Source organism: Odocoileus virginianus, chromosome 1, assembly GCF_023699985.2.
Source record: "Odocoileus virginianus isolate 20LAN1187 ecotype Illinois chromosome 1, Ovbor_1.2, whole genome shotgun sequence".
Lineage (NCBI taxonomy): Eukaryota > Metazoa > Chordata > Mammalia > Artiodactyla > Cervidae > Odocoileus > Odocoileus virginianus.
In genome coordinates, this window is record NC_069674.1 from 53,298,975 (window position 1) to 53,316,115 (window position 17,141).

A 17,141-nucleotide genomic window follows, 5' to 3' on the forward strand; every position below is an offset into this window, starting at 1 on the left:
GAAATGCAGATTCTGACTCAGTAAACCTGGTATGAGAGTCTCAGGTTGTGCATCTCTAACAAGCTCCTAGGTGATGTGGAGGCTGCTGGTCCAGCAAGCACATTTTGAATTTCAAAGGAATTTGAAGATCTTAAAGTTCTTTTGAATCATCAAAATATTGGGTTGGCCAGCAAGCTTTTTGAGCAACCAAATGAAATTTTTACTTGTTTGCACATTGCTTATATTTTATTGTTTCCTAGTGCTTTGAGAATCAGTAAACGATGTTTCATCTAAAATGCTTTATCAAAAATAAAATAAAATACTTTCTCAACTAGAACAATGAACTTACCAGAATATTCTATTCTTTTACCCAGGCTGAATTATAAGGTATTTATCTTTAGAAACTCTGTGACTTAAAGAGATTTCATCTTCAAACAAAGAGAAATTTAAGCACCATAGGAATTACTTTCCAAACTCTAAGGGAGAGTAATGATGATACTAACATAAGAAAAAAACTTAACATTAAGCTCTCCACTTACTTAGGTTTTTCAATCTGACTCTTTTACCATCTAGGGAATTGACGCTATGGATGTATAGAGCAATGAGTGGGCCCAGAGACCCACTGAAAAACCAAGGAGCACCCCCTCCTGTCTCTCAGACCTGGAGGTGCATTTATGCTTATACTTATCAGAGTTTCCAGATGTTGAAGGGCAAAAAGTAACAGACTCACATGTGATACAGAGTAAACACATTTGATAATGCTCAAAGGACAAGCTATTTATAGCAGTAAAGAATAAACTGACCCATAAATAGTCATTTACTTCTTTGTTTTGTCTAGGGTGCATTGAACGGCATCTGTTAGTATTGCAATAGCTAATGTCCAGCAATCATTTCCATCATACACCTCACTGGGGATGAGAAATGCAATGAAATGAGATCTTCTGTTTGAAATTTATTTTTTTCCCCAACATCAATTAAAATATGCAAGAAAGGCGTTGAGTTCCCCCACCCATGCCTTCCTATTTACACAAATAAAATATGTATATACTTTCATAGTTAAATGTAAATGATTGCCTTATATGCCTGAGAAAATAGAATGTCTCATATTAGAATAGTAGAAATTATGGCAACTTGAATATGAAGAAAATGAAAGAAAATATGGAGACTTTGATGGAAACAAAGTATGCACACTGGAATTTGTCAAAAATGTGCATTTACTGACTTGTAGGCCTTAAAATTGATTGCTAGGTTAACATAGCAAAGACTGACATGGGATTGTGAAGATAAGGGTGGGCTCCAGGGTAGGGAGACAAGGCTGTAGCTATCTACCTCCCGTGAACTCAGGGCTTCAGCAAAGCTAGTATTTCTTTCCTCCTTTGCAGTTCCCACTCGAATGCCCCAAATTTTCTTTTAGTTTTACTTCTTTAGGTTGAGACATTGCTTATAGCAGATGCTGTATTGCCTAGGTATTAGTGTATTAGCTATTTACTCTAATTATTGCCAATAATAGCTATGGTGGCCAGCTTCTATTCAGGGCAACCGTGTCGCAGGCTTCGGGCAGAGAGGAAAAGGTACAGTTCCTGCAACTTAAGTTTGAAAAATCAGAAGAAGAGCTGGGGTCATTTTTTTCAACCCTGAACCAAAAAAATGTGGTCAGAGAGATAGAGATTACAATTGATTGGCCCAGTGTTGACCACATGATCTTCCTGTTTGCTGGAAGTATGTATGTTTGTGGGTGGGTGGGATTCAGGGGGAGGGATCACTATTTTAAAGTTTAGTTAAACCATATATTTTGAGGAATATTTCCCAAAGAAGGTACTTGCTTTTCCAGAAAAAATTCACATCCATCACAACTTTGGACAAGTTACTTTATTTGAATTTCAGATGAAGAGTTCGTATGTTTGTTTGAGAGAGTAGAATTGGGTGTTTTCTGACAGCCTTTCCATATCTAAAATCTCTAGTTTTCAGTTACCTTTCTATGTAGCACTTTATGAGATGATTTCATATCCAACCCTGATAAGCAGGCAGAGGTGACGCTATTTCACCTTCTTATTAGGTGGGGGAAACCAAGCCTCACAAAGTTAATTAATTGGCCTCAATGATTAGAATGTCGAGTGGCAGAACTAGGACTACATATTAAATGATTGGATTAGTTTCAAAGAATTCCCTTTGAATGCTACTCACATTAGTGAAATTAGCTTTGTTCATTCTGTAATGACCAATAACTAATCTCACTGGTAGCAAACTACTATAAATTAAGCTAGAGTTGATGGGAAAGTTTTGATGAGTTAAATCTTGGGCACTTGAATTTTTAATTTTACTGCCTTCTGGGAGACACTGGGGTTGTTCATTAATATGATTACTATCTGATGGGAGGTACTAGAAACTATGGCTTAGGGAAAGAAAAGCCAATGAAAAGAATTCAAGTTGAAAGAAACTGCATATAAGGAGAGATCCAGGGAAAGCCTGGAGGGAACTGATTATTATCTTCCAGCTCACAGACAGTTGATATTATACGTGAAGCTGATAGCAGTCAAATAAGTCACTATTGTTTGTTTTAAGATTTCCCTAAATAAATATTTATACCACATAATCAATGAAGTTTAGAAAGTCAATGGAATGTGCTTTATTTCTAACAAGCCTTAAATTAATTGTATATCTCCTGCATCTACAAAACTTTATTAAGATCACTCTCAGAACTAGCTTAGAGCTCCTAATGGCTGGCTTTCTTTTTGAGCAAGTATTTCAGATTGGTGTATAAAAATTTTAAGACTAAAATGGAAAATAATCTTTGATTAAAAATATATAAAATTATGATTCACAAGCCTTAATGCACATACCTTTGGTCTGCCAATTAATAAATTTATCCTCCAGGAAATGAAAATGAATAGTAAAAGTATGTTCACTGAAGCATCTCTGAGAGTAGTAAAATCAGGGAACAATTTAGATGAGAGACTGTTGAAAAAAATTGTGACACTTTCATAAAATAGAATATTATATAATCATTTAAAATCATGCTGCCAAAGAATAATTAGAGACAAAAATATTCACAACAGCATAACCCACAGAAGCATAATTTCCAGAGTCAGATAACCTGGATCATGATTCCAGCTCAACCAACCCCCTGTTGTGTGACCTTGAACAATTTACTTAATCTTTTGTACTTAATTTTACTCAGATATGAAATGAGGCTAATAAAGACAGCCCTGGGCTCAAAAACTTGTTGGGTGAAATGAATGAGGTAATCTATGTAAAACGCTTAGTGCAGAGCCAGGCACTGTAATACAGTTATCAAACAGCATAGCTTTTTCTTTCTTTGCTAATCGGTATTTCCTACTTTGGGGGCCAAAGTTATGTTAATTTGGTAATGATGAAGAAAATGGAAAAGTTATTTTTTTTAAGCATTAAAAATTGTATTAATATACATATAAAATTTATCATCTTGATCATCTTTAAGGATACAGTTCATTAGTGTTAAGTACATTCACATTGTTGTGCAACCTATCTCTAAAATTTTCTTCATCTTGCAAAACTAAATCTCTATACTATTAAACAATAACTCTCTATTCCCCCCATCCCCTAGCCCCCTGACAACTGCCACTCTTTCTGTCTTTATAAATTTTACTACTCTAGGTACCTCATATAAAGTAGAACTGTATGGTATCTGTCTTTTTGAAACTGACTTATTTCACTTAGCATAATGATCTCAAGATTTATCTGTGTTGTAGCCTGTGTCAGCATTTCCTTCCTTTCTAGGTGTAAGTAATATTCCATTGTATGTAACACCACATTTTGCTTATCCATGTATCTATTAATGAACAATCGAGGTGCTTCTGCCTTTTGGCTATTGTGACTAATACAGCTATGAACATGAGTGTACAAATAGTTAAAGATTGCTTTTTCAAAGAAAAAATGGTATAAGTTTCCCCAAATTTCCTAAAACTGATAAGACAAGTGGAAACAGGGACTGCACAGGTGATTGAAATCCTAAATTTACTCACTTTTCTGAGGTTTCCTCCTAGGTCTTTTCCTGGAATAATGTGGTTGCTGGCGCTCCAGCAGCATTATTTCTGTTTCTATTCCAGCCATCAGAAAGGAGAAAGGGAAGAAGGAAATATACATCCCTACTTTAAAGATATTTTCCATTTCCACTCCTTTGCCTGCATGTTAGTCATGGGATCACTCCTATCTCAGAGAAGCTGGGAAAAATGGTGTTTATTGCTGATAAGCCATACTACACAAATTAGGGGCTCAATACTGAGAAAGAATGGGAGACATTGGGGGACAGCCAGGATTCTCTACACATATTAACTAGCATCTTGGGATATACATCCTTAGGTAGGTAATGTTGAACAGTTTCTCTCTGAGTCTGTAAATAATCTTGAATAATAATTCAGAGATAGTGGTGAGTTTCATGGCTTTATTGATACCTACTTCAAACGAGATCCATTTAAAGTCTTGTAGTAGACCTGGTAAAACCTAGAGCAATAGGCTTAAGGCATTAGCTTAATATTCTGGTGCCTTGGGCTTGTGTGAGATTCCTTCAACTATCCCCTACTTCAGATAGACCTATAAGGCTACAGCTTTAGTGCCAATGAAGATGGTGATGAGGCTAATTTGGTTTGGGGAGTTACTTCCCAGATGAAATATAAAGATGAAAATCTGTTCCCAAGGATAATTCTCTATTAATGACCAAACATTTGGGCCTACCTAGTGCGGTGAAATTGGTATCTGATTTTTATAGTTTCCAATATAAAAATAACTTCTTTATTAAGTAATTTAGATGTTGATGAAAATTAAAAAGCATCTTTGAAAAATCATTGCTTTTGTTTTAACTGTAGAACTGGAGAATTTATGACACTCTAATGTGGCTGTTTTGGCTCATGGGTATTTAAACGAGCAAGTACTATGTGAAACAGGCAAAACTCACCCCATTACTCATGATGTACCATCATCCTTGAGGCAGGAATTGGAGCGAGATCAAAGGTGGGTGAGGGTCAGGGAAGTGAAGGGGATTTATTACAATATTAAATCAAAATGAAAAAAAAAAAACAACAAACCAGATTTTGTTATTCCAATGCAACTGTGTCTAAAAATGTCTGGTCCCACTATCTTTATTAAAATGCCCTGCTTTAAAAATGAATAAACTCTTCAGTGAGTACAGTCTTATGAAAAGAGCTTTGAGGTTACAAACAAAAGAGAAAATGATTGTGTGTCTGTGTGTTGATCAGTCGTGTCCAACTCTTTACAACCTCATGAACTATACTTCCTGCCAGGCTCCTCCGTCCATGGGATTCTCCAGCTAAGAATACTGGAGTGGATAGCCATTCCCTTTTTCCTGACCTAGAGATCGAACCCAGGTCTCCTGAATTGCAGGCCAATTCTTTCTTGTCTGAGTCACCAAGGAAAATAGTAGAGAAAATGATTAGTGAGGAAAAGATCAGGTTAGTGACTTAATTCAATTTTAATAAAAATCATTTAAATAAAATAGGCCAATATCACTAGAATCATGCTTTTGCAATTGTCCCCACTTCCCTCACCTCCACAAAAAAGTAACTTCAGAGCCTCTGACTCTTTGGAATGAGATTATTTAGACCTATCTGGCAGAATCTAGAGGACTTCTCATCAGAGTCAATGGTACCCTCTCCTGTCTGAAGGACCAGAAACTGAGCAAACCAGCAGCAAAGCCTAGAAGACAGCACAGGTCTTTAACATTTTAGCCCAGTGACCTAAGAATAAAATCATCTTTCAACCAGTGAGTGAAGCTGTGGTCTGTTTTACTCGGTCTTCCAACTTGTATCAGTGGTAGCAGTTCAGTTCAATAAACATATGAGTACCAACTGTGCCAACTCTATAACTTAATTTGTATCACATCTAATCCAGTGGTCCTTTCCTATAGTCTTATGACTCAAGAAGGCAGAGCACTTGTAATGGGAAGCATCATGATCAGGAAGCCAGAGGAACTCTGTTTAAATGGGCTATGCCATTAACTAGCTGTGTGACCTAGGGCAAGCCATTTCCCTCTTAGTCTTCAGAATTCTTATTCTCAAAGGGAAAGGGCAGGAAGTTGGTTAATATGATCTCCAAGATATCTAGTGCTTTAAAAAAAAATGTCAAAAGCATAATTTCTACTTTCATTCCAAGAAGAATCATACAGCCATTGATATTAAGAAACTGATTCATGATGTAGTACTTATTCCATCACCCAAACACTTTCCAACAGATGGAGGTGGAAATGGTGCTCTCCAGTATGAGATTAATAATGAATACATGTGCAGATTGATGAATACATCTGCAGAAATACTTCGCATTCTAAAGAATTGCAGTCTGATTGTTTCTAAGAGGTAGGCACTTACTCCATGGTTAACATCCTGTTGCTCATCTCAGATGGATCCAAGTGCTGCTCATGTACCTCTCATGATCAAGCCTTCCCAGAGCTCTGCTCAGCTGACAGAGCCAATTATATGACTGTTCCCCATTCTCTTTATGAATCTCCCGTCTCCCTGCTCTTACTCTGCAGCTCCTGGATGGTCCTTCCATCTACTGAAGCTTCTGCTTTTCAAATCTCAGCTCCTATGCCACTTCCTTCATGAAGCTAATTCTCTTCTTTCTTTAAACTTTCATGCCCTGGTAATTGTAAATAGTGCTGCAATGAACATTGGGGTACATGTGTCTTTTTGAATTATGGTTTTCTCAGGGTATTTGCCCAGTAGCGGGATTGCCAGGTCATATGGTAGTTTTGTTCCTAGGCTTTTAAGGGATCTCTGTACTGTTCTTAAGTGGCTGTATCAATTTACATTCCCATAACAGTGCAAGAGGGTTCCCTTTTCTCCACATCCTCTCCAGCATTTATTGTTGGTAGATTTTTTGATGATGGCCATTCTGACTGGTGTGAGGTGATACCTCATTGCAATTTTGATTTACACTTCTCTAATAATGAGCGACATTGAGCATCTTTTCATGCGTTTATTGGTCATCTGTATATCTTCTTTTGAAAAATGTCTGTTTAGGTCTTCTGCCTTCTTTCTGATTGGATTGTTTGTTTTTCTAAGATTCAGCTGCATGAGCTGTTTGTTTATTTTGGAGATTAAGCCTTTGTCAGTTGCTTCCTTTGCAATAATTTTCTCCCATTACTGCATTCATTTATAAACATGCTTTATCTCACCTCCTAGACTATAAGCTGCAAGGCAACATTATCCCTTATCCTCAAGTCTAAAATGGCATGCCTGGTGCCTTTCATAGGACAAAACTCACACCGTTATGGAATACTTTTGGCCCTCCCTAGTGGTTGATATCACAATTCCTTTACCCTGCTGCTTTTGAAAGGCCTATTTATTTTTATTTTTAGGAAACTGGGTTGCTGTAATTTCTCTTGAAGTAACTTTGAATACACCGTTATTAACTGGTATATTTAGTTGGGTTTTTCAGTGCAGATTCAGCATCACAGTTTTACTGGGAGAAGAAGAGAATTTCTCCTACCACAGGCCTGGTTCCCTTTTGGTCTGATTAGGTTATGTCTTTTATTTTAAAGAAGACAAGATAGTGCTTTTTCTGGCTGATAGTGGAACAGGTCCTCATTACCCATAGGTAATGGATGATCTTTGAGATCCATTACCTGTCTTACACTGAAAAATGTCATAAACAGAGCCAAAGACAGATTTGTTCTCCTTTTGATTTCAGTCAAGAACTTTTGGGGGTTTGGATGGTATCACCCTTAATATTATTGGCTTCCCAGGTGACCCAATGCTAAGGCAGAAGATGCAAGAGATGCCGATTCAATCCCTGGATCAGGAAGATCCCCTAGAAAAGGAAATGGCAACCCACTCCTGTGTTCTTGCCTGGAAAAGCCCAGGGACAGAGGAGCCTGGTGGGATATAGTCCATGAGGTCAAAAAGAGTCGGATCCAACTGAGCACAAGGTGGGGGACCCTTAACTTTAAATGTAAAGGCAGATCTATACACTTTTTCTTGCATACTTGCTTCTTTTTATTTTTAATTTTTGACCCCAGAATATCTCATGTTTGTGTAGACAGAGGCCAACTGGCAGCTGATAGACCATCAGTTGAAGGGATGGTGGCAGCAGCAGTGGAGGACTGATAAGCCCTTTGGGGAGAAGGATGCTCTTCCAGAAGTAGGGCCCACTTATCCAGAAGGCAGCAAGGAAATCACTGGTGGCAGCTGATAAACAAACAGGAAGAAGGGACAGGCTTCTGTACATCTTTCTCATTGGTAAACTTGCAGGTAGATGAAAATGCTTTCCAGGTGGTTTTTGCATTTGAACCTATAGGGGAAGTTCCAGTATACCCCAAAGCACCTAGTTTGAGAAATGCCACAGATTCCATCATAAAGACTTTTGTTCTGCAAACCCTTGAGGATGTCAGGGAAGGCACTCTTCAAATGTTCTGCAATCCTCTAAGGTGAATTATCCAGGTCTACTGCTGAAATCTAAGGCAATGAAAGGTCTCCCAGCCTTCCCATTATTCTGTTTTCCTTCAGTAAGTTACGCTTAACAAGTTTATATAAAAGCCCTGTGCAGAAAGAATCTTTGTAGGGTAGAGTTTCAATAGACTATACTTATCTGGAGTCATAAAAGTTTTTATTTTATTTTTTGATTGGTCACTATAGATCAAAAAGTATATAGAGATCAAGCTAGTTTTAGAGATTTCTTTTTTCTTTTCTTCTTTTTGCATGTTCTCTTTATCGTTAGTAAATACACTAAACGCTGATTTTCAAGGAGCTGCCTGGCCATGGTGGTTATTTTTGGGGAAAAAAGCAACCACACGTCATCTTTCTTCTCTTTTAATTTAAGTTTTACACTAAAAATCTGTTTTGAGAGGGAAATGGAGCGTGTTAAGCTAATGACAGCTTTACCCTCTCTTATTTTTTCCGTGTCAGAGCAACGCTCCTTATAGGCTCCCTGGCCTGCCTGGATGTGGGCACTGCAGCCTTAAGTGAAGGCTCTAACGATTCGAAAAAATAAAAACAAATAAATAGCCCCATTCCCCCCACTCCAAAGGGGGGAGGAAACTGTACAAAATGTGTTGGCAAACAGACGAATATATTTATAAAGGTATAGTTTCGGTGACTACAGACAAACCCCACGTTGCCCAGGAACTGTTAGATGCGTCCTGCTGAGAAACGTGCTTGGCTAGTCCGTGATTGCCTTTCGGATCCGCCCAGGCCGACCCACCAGGAGGACCCGCGTGAGGGGCCCCCATTTCCATTCTTAGGGAGAGGAAGCCGGGGACCCACGTGAGCTCGGAAAACAGCTGATCATCAGGTCCCAATACTTGCCAAGCGTCCCCTAATTCCCATTTGGTTACAAAAATTCTCTCCTCCATTGCATATCCGCCTTTGGGCAGAGTGGGCCACGGTTCGAGAGAGAGGCCGCGATCGGGCCGGGGTCATCCCTGGGCGGTAGGTAGGGTCGGACTCTTTTGACACCCAGGGCTGCTGAAGCGACAACTCCAAGCTCCCGAGAACTCCGCGGCGGTCCCCGCCAGAGTAGCCGCCGCGCGGGCCCCTCCCTCTTTCTCGGGTGAATGAATGATTAGTCAAAAAGCACCTCCCTGCCCCGGTTCGCCCGAGGTTGGATGGGAGGAGTCACGGAACCACTGTTCCTCTTTTTTTTAAGGGCTAAAGAGTTCGCCTCTGTGCGTGTAATATCGACCTTGCGTGTCGTTTCAAATTCTGTCTTCCCTAGTCGCACGACGCACAGACACAGACGCACTGGGAGGTGATCTCGCCCCGCTGTCCGCTCAGGGCCTGTCGGCCGTCGTGCCCCAGCCAGAGGAAGGCAAAGCAGAGTGAAAAGTTGCCCGCACCCCCACCCCGCCCCAGGCGCTGGGTTTATCACTCCTTCCCAAAGCTGGGGCATCAGGGAACGAGCGGTGGTGGGGCGCCCTGCGTCCCATATTCTCCTCCCTCCTAGGGTCGGAGCACCGGAGAAGGAGCAGGGTTGGCGCTGCATCCCCCGTAAGGGGAGGGATCCTTCCCCACCCGCCCCCCGGGAAAGGGAGGAGGCGCTGCGCGCTCCGGGTGGTGGAGACGCCTGCCTCGCTCCGATCCGTGCCCCGGGGCAAGCGGCCTCCCTCGAGGGTCTGGGGGAGCTGGCTGGAACCCCGGCGGAGACAAGCGCCCAGCGCGTTCCCCGAGGCGCTCGATGCGCCCGGGTCTCCGGCGCCGGAGCGAGCGTGCGAGCGGACCGAGTGGAGAGCCGGCGGGGCGGGTAGGCGGTGGGAGAGCAGAAGTGGAGGACGCGGCAGCTGCAGCAGCGGCGCGCCCCGGGGCAGTCGCTGCAGCCCCGGCGGCGGCGGCGGCGGAGCAGCGGTGCGCAGCGGGCAGCGCAGCCACGCCTCTCTGCCTATCTCCCGCAGTTCCGATACCCCCTCCTCCTGGCCCCCTCTCTGGCGTGGAGGAGCCGACGACTAAACCGCTGCGAGCAACTCCTTAAAAAAAAAAAAAAAAAAAGCTGCATTGGAGGAGCCTGGCCGCAGGACCCCTCCTCCCTGGGCGCCCCCCACCCCTCGCCTCGCTCTCCCGCCTCTTCCCCCGTCAACCTCCCCCCCCCCCACCCCCACCTTTCCCCCGCCCCAGGCTCCCGGGCGCCCGCCTCCCTCCTTCGCGGACTGTCTCCCGACTCGCCGGCTGAGAGCCCTTTTGGACTGCGAGCGGCGGTAGCGGAGCACAGGCGGCGGCGCGGGACCTGCAGTCGCCCGGGATTCCCTCCAGGTGACGATGCTCTGGTTCTCCGGCGTCAGGGCTCTGGCTGAGCGTCCCTGCCGGCGCTCGCCCGGGATTACCTGCTGCGTCTTGCTGCTGCTCAATTGCTCGGGGGTCCCCATGTCTCTGGCTTCCTCCTTCTTGACAGGTAGGGGAGGGGTCGGGAGGGACCGACCCTCCCAGACGCTGGCTTGGTACCTGGGAGAGAAAGCGCTGACCGGCCCCGGGGAGGGTGGGGAACGAGCACCTCGAAGCCTGCTCCTCGCTGGCGCATGGGGATGAAGGAAGCCCTTCGGGGTTAAGGGGTGGGAAAGCAGTGAGTGGGGAGCGGGCAGGCTGTTGACATTAATAGTGTAGTGATAACGGAAATTCTTCTATTTGAATTTGAAAAGTTCCTTTGTTATCTTTAGTTTTCTTCAACCTTTAGTTTGATCTCTTCTCCCGTGTGCAATTAAAGAAAAAAAAAGAAAAAGAAAAAAAGAAACTGCATCGTTTTCCACCCATAGGCCTGTCTCTCTCTACAGGGTTCCGATATAGCTTCTTTACTGGTAGTGATCTTTAAAGCACCCACCCTCCAGATCTTGAATTTAAAGAAATTATCATATTTTAAAAGGGTAATAATAGCAGGATATAATAATTACATGCTTTCAGGCAGGTGAAGACCTCAGCTGCTATTCTGAAGGACATACTTTACTGACACCTGGTGCAGAAAAGAAAATATTGAGTCTATTTCTAAGAAAAGAGGAAAGAAGATTGTATTTCGAAAAGTAATTTCAATTCAACACAATATGAGGCAGATTCATATAAAGGCCTGTTCATTGACACAGTCGTGAATTCTGTTCAAATTTAAAATCTGCCTTAAAGGCCAGTTTGAATTTTTTGCTTATGGGAATGTTTGTTTAGTTGAAATGGTTTTATAAAGGAGAGGTATTATTAAAGATCCAATGAAATACTTGGAATTGTGCTTAAACCAACCATCTGAGAGCACAAAATACATCTATGTAGCACAGGCTTTAAAAAAAACCTGTTCTAATAAAATTATTTAAAGTAGGTTTTTTTCAGGAGGACTTTTTTGGGTGAATTTGATTATTTAAAACTCATTAGGGATTTTTGAAATTTGGAAATAGTTTTTTCAAAAAGTATTAGTATAAAAATTCTATTTTTGTAACAAGGCCATGCAGCTAAATTTAAATAACTTTTTTCCCCTTCAGGTTCTGTTGCAAAATGTGAAAATGAAGGTGAAGTACTCCAGATTCCATTTATCACGGATAACCCTTGTATAATGTGTGTCTGCATGGTGAGTATGGAGATCAGGTAATGGGAAATCAATTGCTCCCTCTGACAAGGTGAATCCTTTAGCTGTAATTTTATGACCAGATCTTAAAAATTGCTTTTGGTCATTACAAAACTGCAGATGGCTGATGAATTGAATTCCGTTGAATTTCCAAGTTTTATGGACTTTGGCAGTTTCTATTTCATCAGACTGGAGATGTTTATCTTTGACATCAGTTTGCAGAAGTAAACTTAAGATGGACTTGGTATAGCATCACCTCAGTGGTAATTACCACTAGCATTTCTGCTCCTGGGAATGGCTATTGCCACCAAATCATAGGTGCCACCAAACTTTCTGCTCTGATTCTGTTGTCTGAACTCAGTGTGAAAATGATAACATTTAGATATAAAGGTCTGGGATAAGGTATATGACAAGGGGAAAGAGAGGTTAGTCACAAAGCACAAACGTGGGGACAAGATGTAATCTTGAGTTTCTTTGCCCCTTATATCCTAAGCTCTCAAAAACAATCTTTATATATCTGATTTGGAAGCCACGAGTCAGAAAGGACATTTTGTCCTTAGTAGAGGATGGCACTTGGCTGTCAGCTGCTTAGTTAACACTAGCGCTGGCTGGTAGATTAAAAAAATGATTTGTTTCAGCTTATTTTAGCTTTATAGTTAATGATAAGATCTAATAAATAAACACATGGGGGAGATTAAATTATATGAATAAGAATTTCTGAGCTGAAATAGCGACTCACAAAGAACAGTTTTGTTTAAAAGTGTTTTACATGCCAATCACTTTTGGCAAGCCTTGATTAAAAACTACACATCACAAAACCCTGTTGGAAATACATTAAGGCAGTCGAAGTCAAATGCAAAGCCCCCAAATGATAGATGACTGCTTGTTATCAGATCAACATGCTGTATGCAACCAGAGAAGGGAATTTTCTCTGTTTAGGGGAAAGCCAAGCCATCTGGGTTTAAACTACCCGAAGTTTTTCATGACAAGAGATGAGGTCAGTGTTGTGAAATGATAAATGGGTGAAGGTGAATGTCTGTATCAAATGATTATCAGGTTCTGAAGACCAAGGAAATCAGCAGAAATAGAGGTAAAAATGCATTCCATTTCCAGAGATGATAAGTGTTGTTGCTTTAACAAAAGAGAGCTGAGAGAGGGACAATTAGGTTTGTGTTTATGAGCTGCCTTGTTAATGAATGATTTTTCACCAAAGGACCTGTTGAAAAGGAGCTTTGCATTAAATTTTGGTTCAGTTGTGTATTTACAAATGTAGTGTGTCTGCCTCTGTATGTGTGTGTGTGTGTGTGTGTGTGGTGCGGGTGGAAAGGAGATGATTTCTTTATTTCTCCTATCTGCATAGTGTTAGTGAATTATTTTATCTTAATCTCATAAGATCTCAGAAAATGGGGTAATGTTTAAATGAATTTGGAATTCCACATGTGAAACTATTGTTTTTCTCCTCAGCAATAACGTTTATAATGTTTAAACGCAGAGTTTGGGTTTTGCAAACTTTTCCCAAATAATATGAAAATTCTCCATATAGCATTTCCCTTTTTTGGTGTTCTTGCCCTGGTGGAAATAGTGCCTTTCCCCAAAAGTGCAGCTTACTGCTATTAAGACCTTGCTGTTTTGAAGGAAGAGTGAATCTGAAGAAAAAAGATGCGTCGGTTGGAATTCTGGAGCGATACTTATATTGATTATATTCAGAAGGGTGGTAGGTTCATTTATATGTTTGAGTAACATTTGGAGGTATCTGCCTTCATGAGAGCAATCAGAAATCCTTTCCAAACACATAAAGTCGAGACTCGCATTCTGACTCGCTTGCTTTTCAGAGGATGCCTCAAAGTTCCCCTTAGCTGAAAGGTTCAGTGATATGTTACCATGACTTTTGCAGAGGTTTAGGATTATGGGGCCCAAGTTGTCATAGTTATTATTGTTTCCCAAGCATTTGTAGTACTTGATAAAGTTGAGTAAGGCTAGATGGACAACTGTTTCTTTATTTGTAAGTTTCCAAGGGACCCACTGCAGTATATGAATTTCAAAGCACCTAGCCTACCATGAGGCTAGGTGACAATTTTATATTTAGGCTGGAAGGTAGACTTATTTAGCAAACAGGTAGTGTCATAAATAACTAACACTTATGAAATACTTTATTTGCTGGCACTTATTGAAGACTGCATCATTTCATTTAATCTTCACAAAAATCTTTTGAAGATTTTTACCCCTCCCCCCATTTTACAGATGAGGAAACTGAGGCTAGAGGATTTAGTAGCTTGTAAAGGTCATATTTTAGTAAATAGTGGAGCTGGAACTCACTCTCACCTGCCTCTGGAGCACATGCCTATAGTCAAGTGAAACAGGCTATTTTCTAAGTTAGAGACGTGAAAAAGCAAGGAAACAAATAGAAAGATTGTTGAGTTATTTGATTTTTTGGCATTGCTTGAGTTATTCTGCTTTTTTCCTTTGAGTCTTTTAGGAGTTCGGTTAGCTAACATTTGTTAATCACATTATATGAAAGGAAAATCTCGTTATGATTTCAGTTGACCTGCAGGGAGCTTTCGTTGTGAGCTAGTTTTATGTATGTATGTTAAGAGGGTATGTAATAGTCAAAACTGTACTTTGGATAAAGAAAATAGTCATATTTAGTTTGTGTTGGTCCAGCCTTTTGGCAGAAAGCTACCTAAAGCTGAGTATAAGCTCATATCTTATTTCATAACAAGTACTAAAAAAAAAGCTAACCTCAACGTACGCTTAAAAAAGACGTAAAATGTTACAGTTGAGAGGAAATAGGTGGCACAAAATCCTGCATATAATTACAGTGTAAAAGCTAGAAAAATCCCACAGAATCAACTTGGCCTGATTTAAACTTTTAAGCTCTGAAATGTTTCAAAGGTGGAATGAACTCATTTCTGTGGGAATTTTGAGGATGACAGCTGATGCAGTGGCCACGGCGAGCAGAACTGAATAATTTTATTCTCATTTATCCTTGTCTGCCTGGACCTCCTCTTGCCAGCATCAGTTGTGGTCCAAGAATAACCAGTTTGTCAGCTGCTGATGGATATTATTTTAAAGTGTGTGGGTTCAACTGCTCAAGGCGGAAGGTGAGAAGTTGGACTATTGTCCCGAAATCCAGGGAAGCGGGCAGACAGTTTGGATTAAAGATGCAAACGCTTCATTGTTCAGTTAGAAAGCAAAGCACCGCTTTTCCTCGTCTTACAAAACGGTCTTTTGTGGGGCTGGGGAAGGAAAGCCAGACTTATTGCTGTTTTGTGTGGTGTTTTCCCCTTTCTTGCTAGAATTTTTTTCCCATAATGCCTAGAAAAACATATTGGTGCCTTACGTGAAGCACAGTTGATAGGAGCCAGCCCATCTCAACTAATGAATCAAAAGTGGCCCTCTGGATCTTTTGGGCATCCCCAAACCCATCCAGTGAACCTGAGGATGTGGTACCCCTGCTTCTCACCCCTTTTCCACCTAACCATAACACAGAAGGAAATGGCAAAAGCCAGTGAGTTCGGCCCAGTACTGGAAACACGAGAAAACTTGGGAGGCTGGGACTCAGAAAACAGAAGTCAGTCTGAGCTTAGTTTGGCATACGTTTTGTTCAGCAAAAAACATTATTCTGAGGTTTAAATTTCCTCTTTTAAATCCAGAGGTGCAATTTAGAAATGGACCCTCTGCTCATAAAAAACAATGTGAAATTTGGTGTTACAAGAAGTGGGGCTCCACCTCGCTTGGAGCCAACAAGGGGTGCAAACAGAGGGGCCTTTGTCTGCTGTCTTCTGCTTTTAATCACAGAATCCTCTGTCACTAAACAAGCAGCTACCAGCATCTTTGATTCTCTTGGGTACTTTATCTCTATAAAAGCCTCATGTTTTTTATTGTTCAAATTAACTGGCTAGAGAATAGTTATCTATTAACTGAACAAGTGTAAGGCACGTGTTTGAGGATGACGGAGACAGCAGTGCATCAGGATTCAATTCGTGTATGTATGTGTGTGTGTGTGTGTGTGTGTGTGTGTGAGAGAGAGAGAGAGAGAGAGAGAGAGAAAGAGAGAGATGGAGAGAGGGAGAATGAGGAGGATGAAGGAAGGAGGGAGGCAGGGGAAATATAAAGTAGTCTTGATGTATTCAGAAAGCTATGCTTCATACATGCACATATAAATAGGTTGCTACAATTTTTTGAAAATTGTTTTGTATCATTTTTAGACTGGATATTAGATGCTCACTAAGGCAATGATCAGGGTTTATTTATTTATGTGTTTATGTATTTATTTATTTTTATTTATACTCTGTTTAGAAGGTGGTATGACCAATTGCCTTCCCATAGAGTAAGGTATTCAATAGAGTTTTAGGAAAGGGTAACTAATTTAGTTAGAGAAGACTCTTGAGAGTCCCTTGGACTGCAAGGAGATCCAATGAGTCCATCCTAAAGGAAATCAATCCTGAATATTCATTGGAAGGACTGATGCTGAAGCTGGAACTGCAATACTTTGGCCACCTGATGTGAAAAACTGACTCATCTGGAAAGACCCTGATGCTGGGAAAGATTGAAGACTGGAAGAGAAGGGGACAACAGAGGATGAGATGGTTGGATGGCCTCACCAACTCAATGGACATGAGTTTGAGTAGGCACTGGGAGTTGGTGATGGACAGGGAAGCCTGGTGTGCTGCAGTCCATGGGGTCACAAAAAGTCTGACATGACTGAGCGACTGAACTTAACTGAACTGAACTGAACTAATTTACAACATCATACTGACAAATTCGCCAATACCAGCTTATAGACGATTATTATCACTAACACTTTCTTGGGGCTCATAGAAGTGGAGCAAATGCCCTGAAGGTATATAGTTACTAAGAAACAGACCTGTGATGTGAGAACAGCGTTTTCTCTGCTAAACCAACTTGCTTTTGCAGGTTGTTTACTATTTCCAAATGTCTGCAGATCCCTCCAAGGGCTTCAGAGAGTTATCTCAACCTCTGCAAAGCTGACATAGGCTCACTCTAGGGAGTAGTTAGAGTGATTTTGTCTTCTAACACAAACCAAGTATGAACTTGGCGGGCCCTTCAGAGGAAGATGCAGTGCAGGCAGCTTATTGGCTCGTATCATATCATTTTGGCAAAGTTTTTTAGCCCTGGCATCAGAT

The 17,141-nt window shown here is 41.1% G+C and overlaps 1 protein-coding gene across 2 annotated transcripts in view; it reads left to right on the top strand.

Moving 5' to 3' along the window:
• Nucleotides 1-10,396: 10,396 nt before the first annotated feature.
• The window catches only part of BMPER (BMP binding endothelial regulator), a 251,129-nt gene continuing 244,384 nt past the window's right edge, over nucleotides 10,397-17,141 (top strand). For both annotated transcript variants that reach the window (XM_070468378.1, XM_070468383.1), the window contains exons 1-2: nucleotides 10,397-10,848; nucleotides 11,912-11,997. In XM_070468378.1, coding sequence (XP_070324479.1) covers nucleotides 10,716-10,848; nucleotides 11,912-11,997 — 219 coding nt within the window. In that variant the 5' untranslated portion in view covers nucleotides 10,397-10,715. The remainder of the gene's footprint in view (nucleotides 10,849-11,911; nucleotides 11,998-17,141) is intronic.